This window comes from Zeus faber (genome assembly GCF_960531495.2).
Source record: "Zeus faber genome assembly, chromosome: 6".
In the NCBI taxonomy this organism is placed as follows: domain Eukaryota; kingdom Metazoa; phylum Chordata; class Actinopteri; order Zeiformes; family Zeidae; genus Zeus; species Zeus faber.
Window position 1 is genome coordinate 14,757,193 of NC_137201.1, and position 15,915 is coordinate 14,773,107.

General features: G+C 43.8%; 1 protein-coding gene across 1 annotated transcript in view; it reads right to left on the bottom strand.

Annotated features, from left to right (window-relative positions):
* The window catches only part of abcc8 (ATP-binding cassette, sub-family C (CFTR/MRP), member 8), a 52,391-nt gene that overhangs the window by 33,990 nt on the left and 2,486 nt on the right, over positions 1–15,915 (bottom strand). The window contains exons 2-10 of the mRNA XM_080002120.1: positions 15,740–15,881; positions 15,129–15,250; positions 12,412–12,578; positions 10,481–10,732; positions 8,241–8,429; positions 4,798–4,962; positions 4,505–4,660; positions 1,545–1,679; positions 558–720 (exon numbers count right to left, since the gene is read on the bottom strand). Of these exons, the coding sequence (XP_079858246.1) occupies positions 558–720; positions 1,545–1,679; positions 4,505–4,660; positions 4,798–4,962; positions 8,241–8,429; positions 10,481–10,732; positions 12,412–12,578; positions 15,129–15,250; positions 15,740–15,881 (1,491 nt within the window). The remainder of the gene's footprint in view (positions 1–557; positions 721–1,544; positions 1,680–4,504; positions 4,661–4,797; positions 4,963–8,240; positions 8,430–10,480; positions 10,733–12,411; positions 12,579–15,128; positions 15,251–15,739; positions 15,882–15,915) is intronic.

Sequence of the window (15,915 nt, forward strand, 5' to 3'; positions counted from 1 at the left end):
AGGCGATGGCTCGATCTGATTGGCTGTTTGTAAATTAGTCTATGTGACGGCATCATGAGAATCAGAAAAAAAGATTGAACTAATGGCTGCTCTTTTTAAAAAAGAAAAATAGAAATACCAAATTTTACTATTATAAGCTCTTTTTAAAGTGAGGGGAACATAATGCACGATGTAGAACAGTTCTTTCGGTCCGACTTCAATATTAAATGGGAAATATCACCAAGGATGCGGTGTAAGAAAGTATGCGAAAGTAAATGATAGTTATTTATTTCTGTGTTGAAAATGTACCTGTAGAATTGAGCAGTTTTTTATGATCAGCCGGACTAATCTATAATAATCTGAATGTAGAAGGATTGTAGCCGCCTAACAAGCACGGGACTCTTAGCTCACCTGAGACCTCGTCTTAAGATAGCAGCAAAGTGTTCTACTTTTATATGAAACGGGGGAATGCGGTACCGCAATGAAAGAAGATAGGCTGTCAGATGGGTAATCCATCATTCTAAATCTGGATTGCCGCGTGATAAAGCGCGGACTGAGCGACGGACAGAGGGGCCTACTGGAGATGGAGGTGTAGAGGGCAAAGGCCTGGAGGCTGGTCAGCTCCTTGCCCCTCGTGTCCTCCACGCTGTCGCAGAAGATGTGCTCCCAGGCGTAGAGCTTCAGCAGCTTGATGCCTCGCAGCAGCTCGTTGGTCTTCTTCAGACGCTCGCTGGAGTATTCCTGGAATACAGAGAGAGGGAGAGAGAGAGAGAGAGAGAGAGAGAGAGAGAGAGAGAGGGAGAGAGAGAGAGCTTTGATTACGCTAATTATAGAGCACAGCAAAGGTCTGGTACATAAAGGGGAGAGGCCGTCCATGGATTGGAAATAGCAGCCGAATGCACCAAAATCATACTCTATGACATCACAGGCACGTAGGAGGAGGATCTCATTAGATTTTAATGGGCGACCGGCGTTGAAAGGTAGCTTTGGGCGAGTTGGAAACAGAAGAATCAAGAGGCCATTGGATTATTACGTGGCATTGAAGACAATCTGTTCTGTTCCCCCTAAAAGTACCTAAACAAATCAAAGCTATAATTTACCAAGGAGACAACAAATGTTATTTCAGGCTGCCATAATATTTTTTTACTGCATCTCCGATCTGCTCTTTGTATGAGGAAGGGTGGGAGAAATGGGTGCTACGATCCAACCTGATCATTATATCCAAGTCATTACCCCGGCCGGGGGTAATGAGGTGGTGCTCTCCTTTACGAAGTCAGGCCCCAGTACACACACATCGAAAGGAAATGGTGTTTAACCTGAGCCTTGTTTTCCGATCATTGGGAGTCAACCCGAGTGATTGGTGCAGAAAATGACGATCCAGTATTGCGAGAATAACGTCAACCAAACTTTCATGAAACTAAGTTTCATTTAATCTTGTGATGGGAGGGTGTCATGGCACCACATTTTCAGCAGTGGGATTGAGGGAAGAGTTACTTTGGTTTTCAGGGATCAAAGTGAAGTTTACTTGGGTTAGGTTGGATTATGGCCAAGATGGCAACACCCACCAGTGTGCTCTTTTGAGCTTGGGACAGCTTGGTGGCCACAAAGTACTGGACGGGAGCCAACACAGCGATGACAGTCGCCCCGATCAAGGCACTCATCCCCAGGAGGTAATAGAGCAGGATCACTCCCACGATGATCTGAGAGCCAGCATGGGAGAGAGATGGAGAGAGGGAGAGAGAGAGAAAGAAGGAGAGAGAAAGAGAGAGAGCCCGGGAGAGATCGGTCAATGACCTAGAAATCTCAGAATCGGAGCCTCAGGCATCTGTTTTAACTGACACGGTTCCTACTGTTGCGTGAGAAATACACTGATCTAAATGAAGCAATAATGGCACAGTATGTATGTACTGCATGCGTTAGTATTTCAAACTTTCATCATCAATCCCTCATTTTGCCAATTAATGATTAATTCTATACCACCCCTTTGTCTGCTGCCTGCTATGCAAAATGATAGATTACAAAGGTGAATAGTGAAGGTTTAAAGGACCATACTGGTGTAAAATTAAGGTTTAGCCCATTGTAAACACACACATTACCACTCAGCTCACATTTTTATATTTTGTTTTTTAAATATCACTATTTTCAGATTTTCGAAAATTCTAACAATATGGTGATCTGTCTTGATCTCCTGACCATCATTTTTGTCAAAGCTACTTCATTTTGTCCCGTCATGTATCTGTTAGGGCATGGGTGAGTAAGTTTAAGTTTAAAACTCAATCCACACACACTCAGGAGAGGAGCCGTGTCATGACATGTTCCATCTGCTCCTGGCTGATTCCACTTAGCATGAAACTGGTGTTAACAACCCCCCTGTCGTCTGTGTCTCTGTGCCAGAGCGCCCTCAAAATGCCACTTGGGTGGCGTGTGGTGGCCAAACTGCCACACTGGTGCCTCAACAGGGACCAGTATGGTGTGGCAGTTTCCGCCACGGCACGATTCCACAGCTAGGTGGAATTAGCCAGGAGTGTATGACATATGTATATATATATATATATATATATATATGTGTATGATATATGTATAGTGTATACACTATATGCAATATATATACTATATATACTATATATACTATATACACTATATGCACTATATATGCTATATACACTATATGCATTTTATATACTATACTATATGCACTATATAAACTATATACACTATATACAATTTATACACCATATATACTATATACACTGTATGTAGCGTTCACAATGGCCCCTTTACTGTGAAATAACACGGGTCCTCGCTTATCGACCAATTCGCTTTACGGCCTGGTCTTAGGAACGGAGCTCTGTCGTTGACTGAGGCGTAGCTGTATTTATTGATTTATTTTTTATATGGAATTAGACAAATGTTCCCGGTGAGCTCTCATGGCACAGTGGTTTTAAAACACTGCCCTCGGAGACAAACACAGAGAGGGGGTGTGACCTCTCACCCTAAAACCCTTCTTCCGTCGCCAGAAGCCGAGCGAGGCAAACAGGCCGGGATAATTGAACCACAATGTCTGCATGGACTTTGTATGCAGGTGTGCGCTCGTGCATCAGTTCCTCCATGCCTCTAGCACCACTGACGCATGCGGCTGAGGGCGGACACAGCCAGCAAATCTGACCTTGAAAAGCAGAATCTGATAAATCCGACTGGCTTTTCCTTCTGTTCATTCATCACTCTTAAGAAGCCAGCATCTTTTTAATATCTCTGAAAACACAGGCCCTGACTTATTGTTTTGCCAGGCTCAAGAAAGGAAGTCAACTTTTTGAATAGAAAATAATGCTGTGTAAGTTTTACTTTGGATAAAGGTAGGCAAAAGGATTTTTTTAGGACCAGGTGTGCCCCGGTACAGTGAGATGAGGGGAAGATGAAATTACATACGCCAGCGCCCGGGGACCCATACAACGCGACAGTATATTAATAAGACACCAGAAGAGAACAACGCAGCCACACGCAAAACAAAATAAAGTCATTGTTATTCAGTCAAACCCTTCAACAAATCCCTTCTTGAGGAAAAGAACGTGAGCTGGAGAAAATTGCCACATTGCGAACGTCATAGAGCGACCACAGTGAATAGCATGACTCCTACACCAAATGCAGGGTAAAGGATACTGCTGATAGACAGGTTGAAAAGGTACTAAACAGCTATGGCTGCTAAAATGAAGGTTGTTTTTTTTATATATCTGTGTAGTTACATACCTGCCTCTCCAATTAATGCAGGTTTATTATCTTGCTGTGTAAGACAGTTAATGATCCCTGTGTGCCCTTGTGTTCATGTGATTTCATATAATGGCCTCTCTCTTGTTTTTCTTTCCTTAGTTTTTTTTTTCTTTATTAAAAAAAATCAAATTCAAATGAATAAAAAGGGAAAAAATAATGGCCTCTCATTTAAATGTGGGCTGTTGAATTCAGCCCAATATTCCCATATCTTTCCAACTTGTCTGGAATTTAATATCAGTAAACTAAGCTGGCTGTTGATGGGGATCATCTGTCAAGCAGGGTAAAGGGGAGTTTGTAAATAGGTTGGAGCTAATCCCAATTTTTGTAAATAAAACAGCCAACCTAATAAATCTAATAAATACATTTTCTATGATTGACTCATTCACCTTGAAGCTTTACTGTACTGTACCATGAAGTCCTATCTTCCTGAATTACTAGAATGCGTTTGGAGCCTTTTAGAGCCCAAGTCCAGGGGAGGGTTTAAAGGTTCATAAAAGTCAACAATGACTACGGCAACGTGAATTATATATGCTCCACAGAGGACAGCGTCACGAAGCATGAAGGTCAACTTTTTGCTGTACACAAAACATAAACATAGATTAACGCCAGCAGAGTCACCAATACAGTGTCGCATGATGAACGTCAAAGCAATGCAGGTAACACAATGAAACACAACACAACATGGGATGGGATGCAACACAGCATGGAAAAAAAACAAAAAAACATCCCAAAAATGAACCGTGTGGTCTAAAGGCCTCACCTGCACCGGCATGGCCCACAGGTTGGGACAGAGGAAGAAGAACCACATGAGCTGGTTGGTGTCTATGGCGACCAGGTTGCAGATCTGGGCCACGGTCAGTTCGCCCATGGACATGTTGGACGTGCACAGACGCATGATCTTGTTGTAGATCTTTGTCTGGAGAGGAGAGACACCTCGTGATTTAACAGTTTTATCTCGAACCACAACTCTGTGTTCCCTGAGCCCGTTTTTAGGTCCCAATTAATTTTTGCTTTTATTATAATTATTTTGGCTGTTTTTCTCTAGCCCTGTACCTGAATGGCTCCGCGCAGGTTGATCCCCGTTTCAATGGCCACGTAGTAGGAGGCCTGCAGGAAGGTCCTCTGCAGGAGCAGTGCGAAGAACAGCAGCACGGCCAGCACGTAGGCGTTCTCCAGGAACTCCTGGGAGGAGATGAAGAAGATGCCCAGCAGCTTGGTCTGGAGAGACAGAGAGAGAGAGAGAGAGAGAGAGAGAGAGAGAGAGAGAGAGAGAGAGAGGAGGAAACAGGAATAGAAAGAGAGAGAGAGGGAGAGAAACAGAGATATCGATCCAGTCATCAGACACGAGCCTCAGCAAGGTCACAGGAGGAAGAAGAAGGTTGAGGATGGACCCTGGGGCTGCAGTGGCAACATTAAAGAATTCCCCTGCTGCTCTCCCCTTTCCCTTCTGATGGTGAAGACAACAATATACGTATGTCAATATAAAATGTTGAATTTGCTTTTTTGAAGGATACCCAGTGCAGTATAGGTCATTGAATTCTGTAATCTGATATTGAAGCCTGATGAGAAGGCGGCTCAGGTTCACCAGCTGGAAGAACGAATAAACGAATTTCCCTTGGAACGACAACAATTAATTCCATGGCAGGCGATGGATCATTCTTCATATTCTATATTAAGGAGCAATGAATTATTGACTAGAAATCTATCCCAACATATAAATTCGTGCATTATCTACCCTGCTGTCCATTTGGTCCTCCTCCCCGCCACATCTCATTTAAAGCTGAGTTTACCAAAATGGATTCGTCCATTTCTTGAGATTATGGAGTACTAATTGGATGGTTCAGTTAAGATATTTTTTTATTGGCATTGCAGGTTGAGAATTTGAACGCCACTTGCAGATTAACTCTGTCTTGGATGCAATGGCATAAAAATACCCTGTGTTATTTGCCCAGGTTAGCAGCAGCAGAGGTCAAATTTTATATATATATTCAAGATTCAAGATTCAAGAGGTTATTTGTCACATACATATATATACGGTCATACATTTATGCAGTGAAATGTATGAGATATATATATATATATATATATATATATATATATATATATATATATATATATATATATATATATATATATACATACTGTATATATCGGGGTGGAAATCACAGAGGGGTGCGGACCCCTCCTTCCTGGGAAAAACAGAGAGAGTTGTCCCCCTCAATAACAATATACGATGATGCGCGGCGGGGGAGTGGAGAGGGAGCGATCGGAGACAGAGTGATTGGCGCACCCGTCTCCCTCTCTGACGGCACCGACGATGCACGCACCAGCGATGGGGTGCCGCTGATCGGAAACAGGGTGTTTTTATTTTAGATGTAGGTTATTTTACTTTATTCCGTTTCCCTATGGAGCAAAACAAGAACCGGGTGTAATGGGGACACTTCTGCGGTGACTCTAACAGTACCACCGCGCATGAATAAATTAAATGTATATATATAGATAATTATTGACATTAATTATTGACGTATATTGACATTTTTTCTATTAATATTATCTACAAATCTATCTGCAAAACAAACACCAAGGAAATGTGTCAGCATATTTTTTTATCACTGGACAAAGATATTATTAGACTGATATACAGTATAATTGTATCTAATATTATTAGATAAGCGTATACTGTATATCAGTCTAAAAAAATATAAATAAATAAAATAATAATAATAATAATAATAATAATAATAATAATAATAATGATAATACAAATAAAAAATAAAAGTTGTCTTTTTTCCAGGACTATTTTCAATCCACTCACTAAACTGCCAAAAGTGGTCTCTCTTCCAGTTCCATTATGTCACTCAGCAACAAATAATTATGATTATATTTGTTCTTCTTTCAGAAGGATGTGTAGTCGCTGTATGAACATGGCAGCCTGCCCGACTTGCAGCCAAAGAAACTGAGACAGCTCCGCCGGTCAAAGGAGCAGCCATAAATATTTGACAAGGCTTAAATTAGTTTTCCATCGGGACAGGTGTACAGGGGGAGCAAAAGCATTAAAACATCTCAACGAAATTTAGCCTCGACCTTTGAGAGACGGATGGGAGGCACGAGACGCCACGCACGCTGCGGTTGCCGTTATTATTCCACGGTGCTTTTCCGGCTGTAAATCTGGCAGTTAATCTGCCTGTCTTCATTTTGTCGCTGCACTTTTTTTAAGCTAGTAGATGTAAATCAGGTTTGTTGGGATTTGTTATGTCACAATGGTAATATCCAGCCCTATTTATCAACATTTTTAAGTTTTAATAGTTAGTGTATGACAGGCTATGTTTGACAGCAGAGACCAGACCAGCTGTTTCAGTCTGGGAAGAATATTGTGTCAGGCCTTCCAGATCCCTACCCTGATTTTGCCATCACTAACCTGATACCTCAACTTAACCTTCCAACCTTAGAGATAAAAAATGACATTTTTCAAACGAAAACTTATTTTTTAATCGTTGGGAGTTGACCTGAGCACCCTGTTTCCTCAAATATAAACCGGTAGTCAAATAAAAACAGGGCCTCTAATAAATGCCAGGGGCGGGGTCTACAAGAACAAATAAAAGCCTGCCCCAAATACAGACCGGGGCAAAAACTGATCACAGCTGCGGCGCTGTTCCTGTGCGGAGCTTCGCTCCAAAACAAAGCAAATAAAATAGTGTGTTGTTTTTTTTTTGTAGATGAATTGAACTTTGTGCGCCAAGCAGGAAGTAGTGCGTTCAAGGCAAACTCGGTAAAACTGTAATTCCCCGTACCACCACAAGTGCGACTTTTAGGGTAGCTACTCTCTCTCTTTTACCATTCACATGTTTGCATGGCATGACACCCACCGAAGTTTGATTTAAAATTCAAATATACTTTATTAAACAGAAGGAATTAGATATAAAAGCCTGCCTCTAATATAATCCTGCTTCCAATAAAGGCCGGGTACCTCTGCAGTTGATGTAAATAAAGGTCCCGGTCCCTATTTGAGAAAATACGGTAATACTAATACGGCATCAGAATCTTTTGAATGTGTCCAGTCCTAAGAGACAAGCTTCAGACAACTGCCAGTTGTGGTCACGATTGGCAATGGGACACCGCATTGGCAGAAGCAATTCTTATACATGAATATAACCCCCTGTCTATTTCTTTGGTAGCATCATATTTAGTCGACATACCTGATCTAACCAGATATTACTTTCCAACAGGGTCCTATCTATGCTCTGCTATTCATTCTCGAAGAGGTGGTTCAGAAAGTAAAATTCCGCTTGGGGATTTTGAGGTAACCATGTGAATTTGGTAATCAGCATCATTCCAACAGATGAGTGAAATCCGCAGAAAATCAGCAAAAATCATGAAAGGACTTTTACTTTCTGAACCTGGAATTGTCCACACCTGTATGCTCGTCTTTGTTTTGTGGCCGTGCTATGCTATGCCACATGATGTTTCCGATAAAACAATAAAAGATGTGTTCTCACCGGCGGCTGGAGGGTGAGGTTGTCCTTGCTGACGTGGTGGACAATGCCGGAGATGCAGAGAGGACCAGCGAAGCCCAGCAGGTCGGCCAGGAAGCGGAACATGATGCTGAGGATGAGGGGTCGGCCAAATGCCTTGCACAGGGCCTCCCAGATCCACTTTGGACCCTGGGGTGCCACACCCTGAGGCCTCTATGGCGGCGGCCGACCCAACGCAGCAATGGAACAAGAGAGAGAAAATTGAGCGAAAGGTCAAAGGTCAAATACGATAAGAAAAACTGCCTTGGATGCTTTCAACGACTTCTGGTTCATGATGTGTGCATGAAGGTCACTTTAATTGTTTAGGCTAATGCACGATTTCACAGTACTGTAAAAATGACATGAGACATAATGGTACGGTCACTTGGATTTGATGAAAAAATTACACTAAATGGGGGCCATAACTTGTGTCTCAGATTCGGGTAGTGGCAACATACACACCAGCGTCCTCTCATGATCTGGAGGATGCACCCCAACACACACGTCTTTAACGGTGGCAGGAAACCTCGGCAACCTGACGGAGACACCACGCCAACATGCAAACTTCTCACAGAAAAGACCTGGGGGGGGGCCCGGGATTCAAACCCGGGACCTTCTTGCTGTGAGGCAACAGTGCGAACCACTGACCCACCATGAAGTAATTTAACAGAAATTTTATCCATGATCACACTCGATAAAGTACATTTTATCAAGTGTTGAGTATTAATTTCCAGCAGAGCAGCTTGGCTGAATGAAACATCTGGACTGTCAAAGAGCAGCAAACAATCCCGGAACACTGTGTGTGTGTGTGTGTGTGTGTGTGTGTGTGTGTGTGTGTGTGTGTGTGTGTGTGTGCCTGTGCGTGTGTGTGTGTGTGTGTGTGTGTGTTTTTGTGAGAGACACTCCCAGGGTTCTGAAGACAGAGCCCCAGCCCCGCCCCCCTCCCTGCGGTCACACGGTGGCTTTAATTTTGCGTTTTCGGGACAGGCGGGACAGGCGGATGAAGAATCATAAACCACACACGCACGCACGCATGCGTACACACACACACACACACACACACACAGAAACACACACACACACACATCTAAACAGTCCAACAGGACGTTTATTATTCTCACAGATACACACAGCATGACACTCATTTTCCAAGAAGCCTAGCGCCAAGGTCGGAATGTCACGGCGTTCACAGTGCAGTGGAAATGACCCAAAGAACTCTTAGTTCTCCTCTAAACAGCCGTCCGACCCCCCCCCCCCCCCGACCCCACCGCCTCACTCCCAGCCCTCCACTGGGATCCTTCCCCGATCCCTTGATCCATCCCTTTCTCTCTCATCCACCCCCGCTCCGGAAGCGAGATCTCATTCACACCGGACGCACACGGGGTAGTGACCGTGACCGTAACCTCTAACCCCCTGGAAAACAGCGACTCCTCACGCCCCCCCCCCCCGCGAGGAGGAGGACGGAGAGATGGACATGCAACCAGCTCGATGGACAGACAAGCCGATGCATTACAGTGAAAGAGGAATAAAATGAATGAAAGAAAGGGGAAGAAAAAAACAAGAATGGAGGAAAGAGAGAATGGAGATAAAGCAAAAAAAAACAAAGGCGGCATCTTCTACCTCAGGAAAAACCTTGACACAGCGGCCTCGCTGCCTGACTTGAAATTTAACTCTTGCCAACACACCTGAAACTTTTATTGTTCATGCAAGAGAATCAAATTCTAATCCAAAAAGAGAATCTAATCCAAGAACTCTCAGGACCTCTCGAGAGACCAGAGTTCGGTTCCTTTGTATTTTGTTCATTTTAGTCCAGTAACCCCTGTCATGTAGGCCTTGACAACGCATGGCGGCCATGTATAAAATAAAGCAATTTACGTGGAAATTGGTTGTTTGTAAAATGGTGTGAACGATGGAGATGTCAATGTTCCCCGCTTCGTTCAAATCCCTCCTCCCGTAACTTCTCACTGAAGACATTGTTGTGTCCCCCACACTCACTGCAGCTGCAGCCGTGACCACAGTTCATGGAGACTTTGTTCTAGATTGAGATGACCAAGAATTCACAACCTTGTAATTTGGGTGAATGACATTTTTTTTTGTGCAGACTATTGCAGTCCTGTGTTCGCATGTACATCGAACCATACCAGGGTTGGATTTAAAGCAGAATTGGGACGGCTTCAGCCCCTATAAGAGCCCAACAACAACCAGCGACAACTAAGCTCACTCACTGCTCTGGCCTTCTGGTCCTCAAAGACCCTCCTCAGCTTCAGGTAGTTGGTGAGGGCCCTCATGGCGATGGGCAGCTTGCCAATCCCCTTCAGGTCGATGGGTCGGCGGTGGGCGGAGGTGATGAAGGTGTTCATCCACCAGTAGGTGGCCTTGGACAGCAGGTTGACGAAGGGCTGGAGGAAGCGGACCCCCAGGTCCTGTAGGTCCTCCGGGGGCTTCACCTCCGTTGGGTTGGCAAAGCACATGTAGCGCTGAAGGGACAGACCAAGAGAAGGACAGAAGTGTAAAATATCATTACGCCCACACGCCAAAGCACAAAGCTTTGATAGCCACGACTATTCACACTATAAGGACACATCGACTCAGCTGACAAGGTCGAAGAAGATAATAATCGTTTAAGTCAGAGACAACATACTGTATAAGGATGCTTTAGGAGACAACATGCTTTAGGATTTCACATAATTAAAAGGTCGACATTTAGTCTATTCTCTATAGAATAGAAGTATAGCTGTTCAGAATAGCTAAATGTCGCCAGGAACGCACTGTTTGTACATATTTCTAAGTGAAAAGAAGGTTATTTATTGGCAGATTAATTACTATACCCACATAGTGTGTCTCTACATCGCTATCCATACACAACACCATAAAAGCATTGATAGGAAAACAGCTTTCAATTTGCCCAAGCCTCAGCAATGGCCTCCTATACAAACCATGTTTAGAAATCTGTGCAGTAGGGTAGGATATGGATTCAGCAAATGTGTGCTCAGTGCAGAAAGCTGACACAGGAAAACAAACTCTGAATTGTTCAAAATAAAAAGGTGCATTAAATATTTTTTTGAAAGGCGAGTAGGTTTCGCTGAAAATGGCAAACACAAGAAAATCTAGGAGGGAATAGGACTTAAATTGATTTCTTGTGGAATCAATATACAGCTATAATGAAAAAAAAAGCAAGACGAGTCATTCATGACAAATATCGCATGTCTCCCTCAACAGGGAACACAAAGATACAAATAACAACAAACAACAGAAATGGACAGCGTGTGTCTAAGCAGTAATTCTGTAATTATGCAAAAAGCTGTTCGAATTTGTCGCTACTGCCATTGCGCGGTCCAAATGAAAAAGGCGCAGCTTGACGCAACGAGAAGCAAGATTTAGTTTTTCACTTTAACGTTTTCCCTCGTCACCGAACGGTCCACAAATAGAAATTAGGCTGACCAAGCTACCCCTGCGTGACCTGTCAGTAATAAAAAATCAATCGAAATTTAAACTGAAATTTAAACTTTAAACTTATATAAGACCAGGGGCTCACAGATACTTTTATGGCAAAATCCATTTGGAAGCTCCGGCTGAGGAACCCTCCCTGTAAAAATGTTGTACACTTATGTTGTATTTTCTATAACCTCATATACATGTCTACTGTACTGTATATCTCCATACTCACTTTATTCACATGCATTTACTGAACATATCTGTATATACAATTAGCCTATTCCATATACGTAACTCTTGAATCTTTAGAATCTCTTGAGTCTATCTTCCAGTAAGATCCAATTTTTGTTCAACATTTAACTTAAACTGAACAAAAGTGGCATATTGCACAACAGAAGCTCAACATCATTATTGGAGTTCAGCAAATACATTGTGTTATTTTTTGTCATCATGTAAAACAAAATACAAAAATAAAATATAAAATACAGTATATGCATTTTTGCTGCATACCCCCTGCTATTCCTTAGCGGGCCCCTAGGGGGATGTGGTTGGGAAACGCTGGGTTAGACAACAGTAAGCAACTTAACAAGACCCCCCTCACCAATCTCCACAGGCGCACGCACACGCACACACGCACACACACACGCACGCACGCACGCACGCACGCACGCACGCACGCACACACGCACACACACACACACGCACACACAGCTCCACTCACCCTGCCCAGGATGACATTGATCTCCACAGCCAGCAGTAATCCATAGAGAAGGACCAGCAGTCCAGTGATGCAGTAGCGGAGCTGCCTGGGGCCGATGCCATGATCTGTGTACTTGGCAAACTTGATCGTCTTCATTATAAAGGCCAGAACCCAGTAGATGAGCAGGGCTGGGGAGATTAAGTGAGAATCACCAAGGGAGGGAACTCAGAGGCAACAGAAAGAAGATGACATTTATTTGATGCTGCATTATTAAGAACATTACATTACATTACATTTAGCAGACGCTTTTATCCAAAGCGACTTACAATTGTTCAAACACCGACGGACGCAGCCATCAGGAGCAATTAGGGGTTAAGTGTCTTGCTCAAGGACACGCATGCTAGCAGGAGGAGCCTGGGATCGAACCAGCAACCTTTAGATTACTAGACCACCAGCTCTACCATCCCCATAAGGAGTATAAGGATTGGCTGCTTTTATTATTTAAAGCCATTATTTAAAGCCATTTTACTGTGTGATGGATTGCCTTCTGATGATGGTGGCTTCAGTGTTTCTGTTTAGAATTGTTACCTTTATTCTTAGGCTCAAATCTGAGCACAATCTGCACATCAGTGAGATGCATCTGATGTTATTGAAGCTTTCCTTTACCTGCATTCCTCTTCACCTTCTAAACCCCCCTTTGCCACTTTGTTCTCCCTGCTTTCTCCCTCACTCCCTTCTCTTTTCCTTATCAAGTTTCCATGTTCCTCTCAGATGCCAAACGATACTTTAACCACGGCAATATTAAAATAATTAATGAATGTCTGCGGCTTTGATGGTCAAGACAAGTTGAAAGCCGGTGACTAGAAAACCACGTCACGTCTTCTCGAGCCAAGATGATCGTACAGTTTAACTGAAAGAATTAGATGAAGAATGAAAGATGAATGGAGAAGTGGGTTAACATGAGATTAATTTCTGCCTGTCTTTCATGACCCATCCATCCGCCCCCCCCCCCCTTCAGGAGAATGACATGACAAGGCGGAGTAAAGCTGAAGCCCACTTAGTAGTGAGAAAGAGGGAGAACGATAGAATGAGGGAGGGGGTAAATGAACGCTGAACCAGGCAAGTTAATGATGCATGAGCAGCGCAAGAGAACCGGTTGATCATAGAACAAGTAAAATGCAGTGCAAAAAGTTACGATGCTGAATCGAATGCAAAATACAGTACATCAAGCGTATATCAGCAAGAAATAAGGGGATCCAAGGGATCCACTGGTGAGATGTAGACTCGTGGATGTATGAGGTGATTTACATCTTTGCACCATAGGTTAACAGCTATAACACACTGCATAACCTCATGAATCCCATCCATGGAGTCAATAATTGATTTGGTTCAAATCCATTTTCATTTCCTCTTGTCGATTTAAGGGTCACGGTGGCAGTAGGTTCAATATGTCATCTCACATCTCCCTCCTCAGACTTAACTCAGCAACCAAGGCCAACTGTCTCGGAGATCCCTAAACATTCTCAGCCAACGAAGAGAGTAGTATATAGTCCCTCCAGCGTTTCCCAGAACCGCCCTACGGAGAAACCCGTAGGGCCGGTGGTGAACCTGGTCATGACCCAGGTTTTATGATCATACTATATTTCAAGTGCAATGTAGAAACACTGGTCATCAGGGAGCTAAACTCAGTCTTCGCTTCTCTTCAACAGATCAATTCAACGTCCGCCCAGCTACAGAAACTGCACCAATCGACTTTTGCGTCTCCTTTTTGCCCCTACCATCACTCCTCTGCCCATAGGTTTCGATTTGCGAGCATCATTTAAGAGTTGCGTAAGCTATAAAACTCCCAAAGTTCCCAGTGACTCTCTGGTCGAATCCCGTCAACCCCTGCAGCCTTGCCACTGTGGAGGTTGGTCACCTCCTCGGGGACCTCGACCGCAGTCATCGCCATCATCGTCGTCATCGCTCACCGTCCTAGATTCCTTAGTCGCTGGTCGAGGAGGCTCTCAAAGCACTCCCACCACTACCACTGTCCAATGACATCTTCACGATCGCTGCCCTGTCTAAAAACAACTTGGCCAATCTCTGCTGAGTCAATTGGATGGTTTGCCGAAACAGCTTTGAGGCTTTGAAAATTTGGTCCCATTGCATGTTTGAACTCCAGAGCTTTTGCTTCTACAGCCAGTTTCCCTCTCTGCCAGACACAGCGTCTCTGTCTCGGTGCATTGCTTGCTTGTCTTTCATTTGAATTCCCTTTTATAACAACAATGAACAATAAATTAATAGTTTGAATTGATGCAATTACATATAATGGTCCAGCCAAGAAGCACTTTGTATCTCGCATCTTAACCTAATGAAACATCCATCAGCATTCATTAGGGAGAAACATTGGTTCATGGACAATGATTTGTAAATGCATTAATCCCGAAGAGCTCGCTCGAGTTTAATCTGCTGTTGTTTTGACCTGACACCATGAGGTCAAAAATGTGGAAAGGGTCGGTTTGCAGCAACCGATTTAGGTTAATCCAAACCCTAGTCACTATATGTCTGCCATGTTTAAACAGGTATTCTCTGAGTGTCGAGCTTATATAATGGTATGAAAGTGTTATGGGGCAGCTGATATCTGAGAACTGGACTCGTTGATGTGGAGTCTGCTTTGCAGTGTACCTTAGCACACTGTATGATGCTCAGAGTTAAAGAATAGGTTCAGAGTTATCTTAAGGTAAGGCGTGCCGTACCTAGTAGTAGCTTGGGGAAGTTGGAGGTCTCGATGTTGTGGTAGTATACGATGGAGGTGATGCCGGCCATGAAGGCCAGGGCTGCAGGCATATACAGGTGCAGATGAGGGGACTTGCTGAAGCTGAAATCGAAAATCAGACACACACATACATGCTGTACTTCAAAACCAGCTGAGTGTCACCCCGTCACCTCAGCACAGAGGACGCTGTGAGCGGATCGGAAAGTGCGATGGAGAGAGGAAGGAGTGCTCTTCCATTCTATTCAAATTTGACCATTTATCACAGTCAGACGCTGCTCTTAGTCTTCAGTCCGCACGCTGCAGGACTGCCTGATAAACACCACTTGTGATTGGTGAGAGGAACAACAGCTACAAAAAACACAACACACCCTCAGGTAGTGGACGGGAGAGGAACAGGGGAAGAAAAATAAATGGATTCTCAACAGATCCATTCAAGCTTCGGTTACCCAAGTTTCACCATTTGGAAACACGGAGGCAGGTCGACCACATGCTAACGCGCCGCAGATTGTGTTTTAAGAGGTTTGGGTGCATTGCATCAAAGCAAGGAGCCCAGACACTCCACAAGCCAGAATGTTTCTGTTTGATACGTACCCATCGGAGACAACGCCCTCGGCGATTTCGCATACGACAATAAAGAGCAGGACGAAGGTGAGGAGCCAGCGCAGGTTGTGTCCGGGGAAGTGGAGCCAGGTGCTGTGATGGATGTGGACCTTGGAGCTCTGGCTCCCCCAGCCTGACATGGGAGAAAGAAAATAGTTGTGATGAAT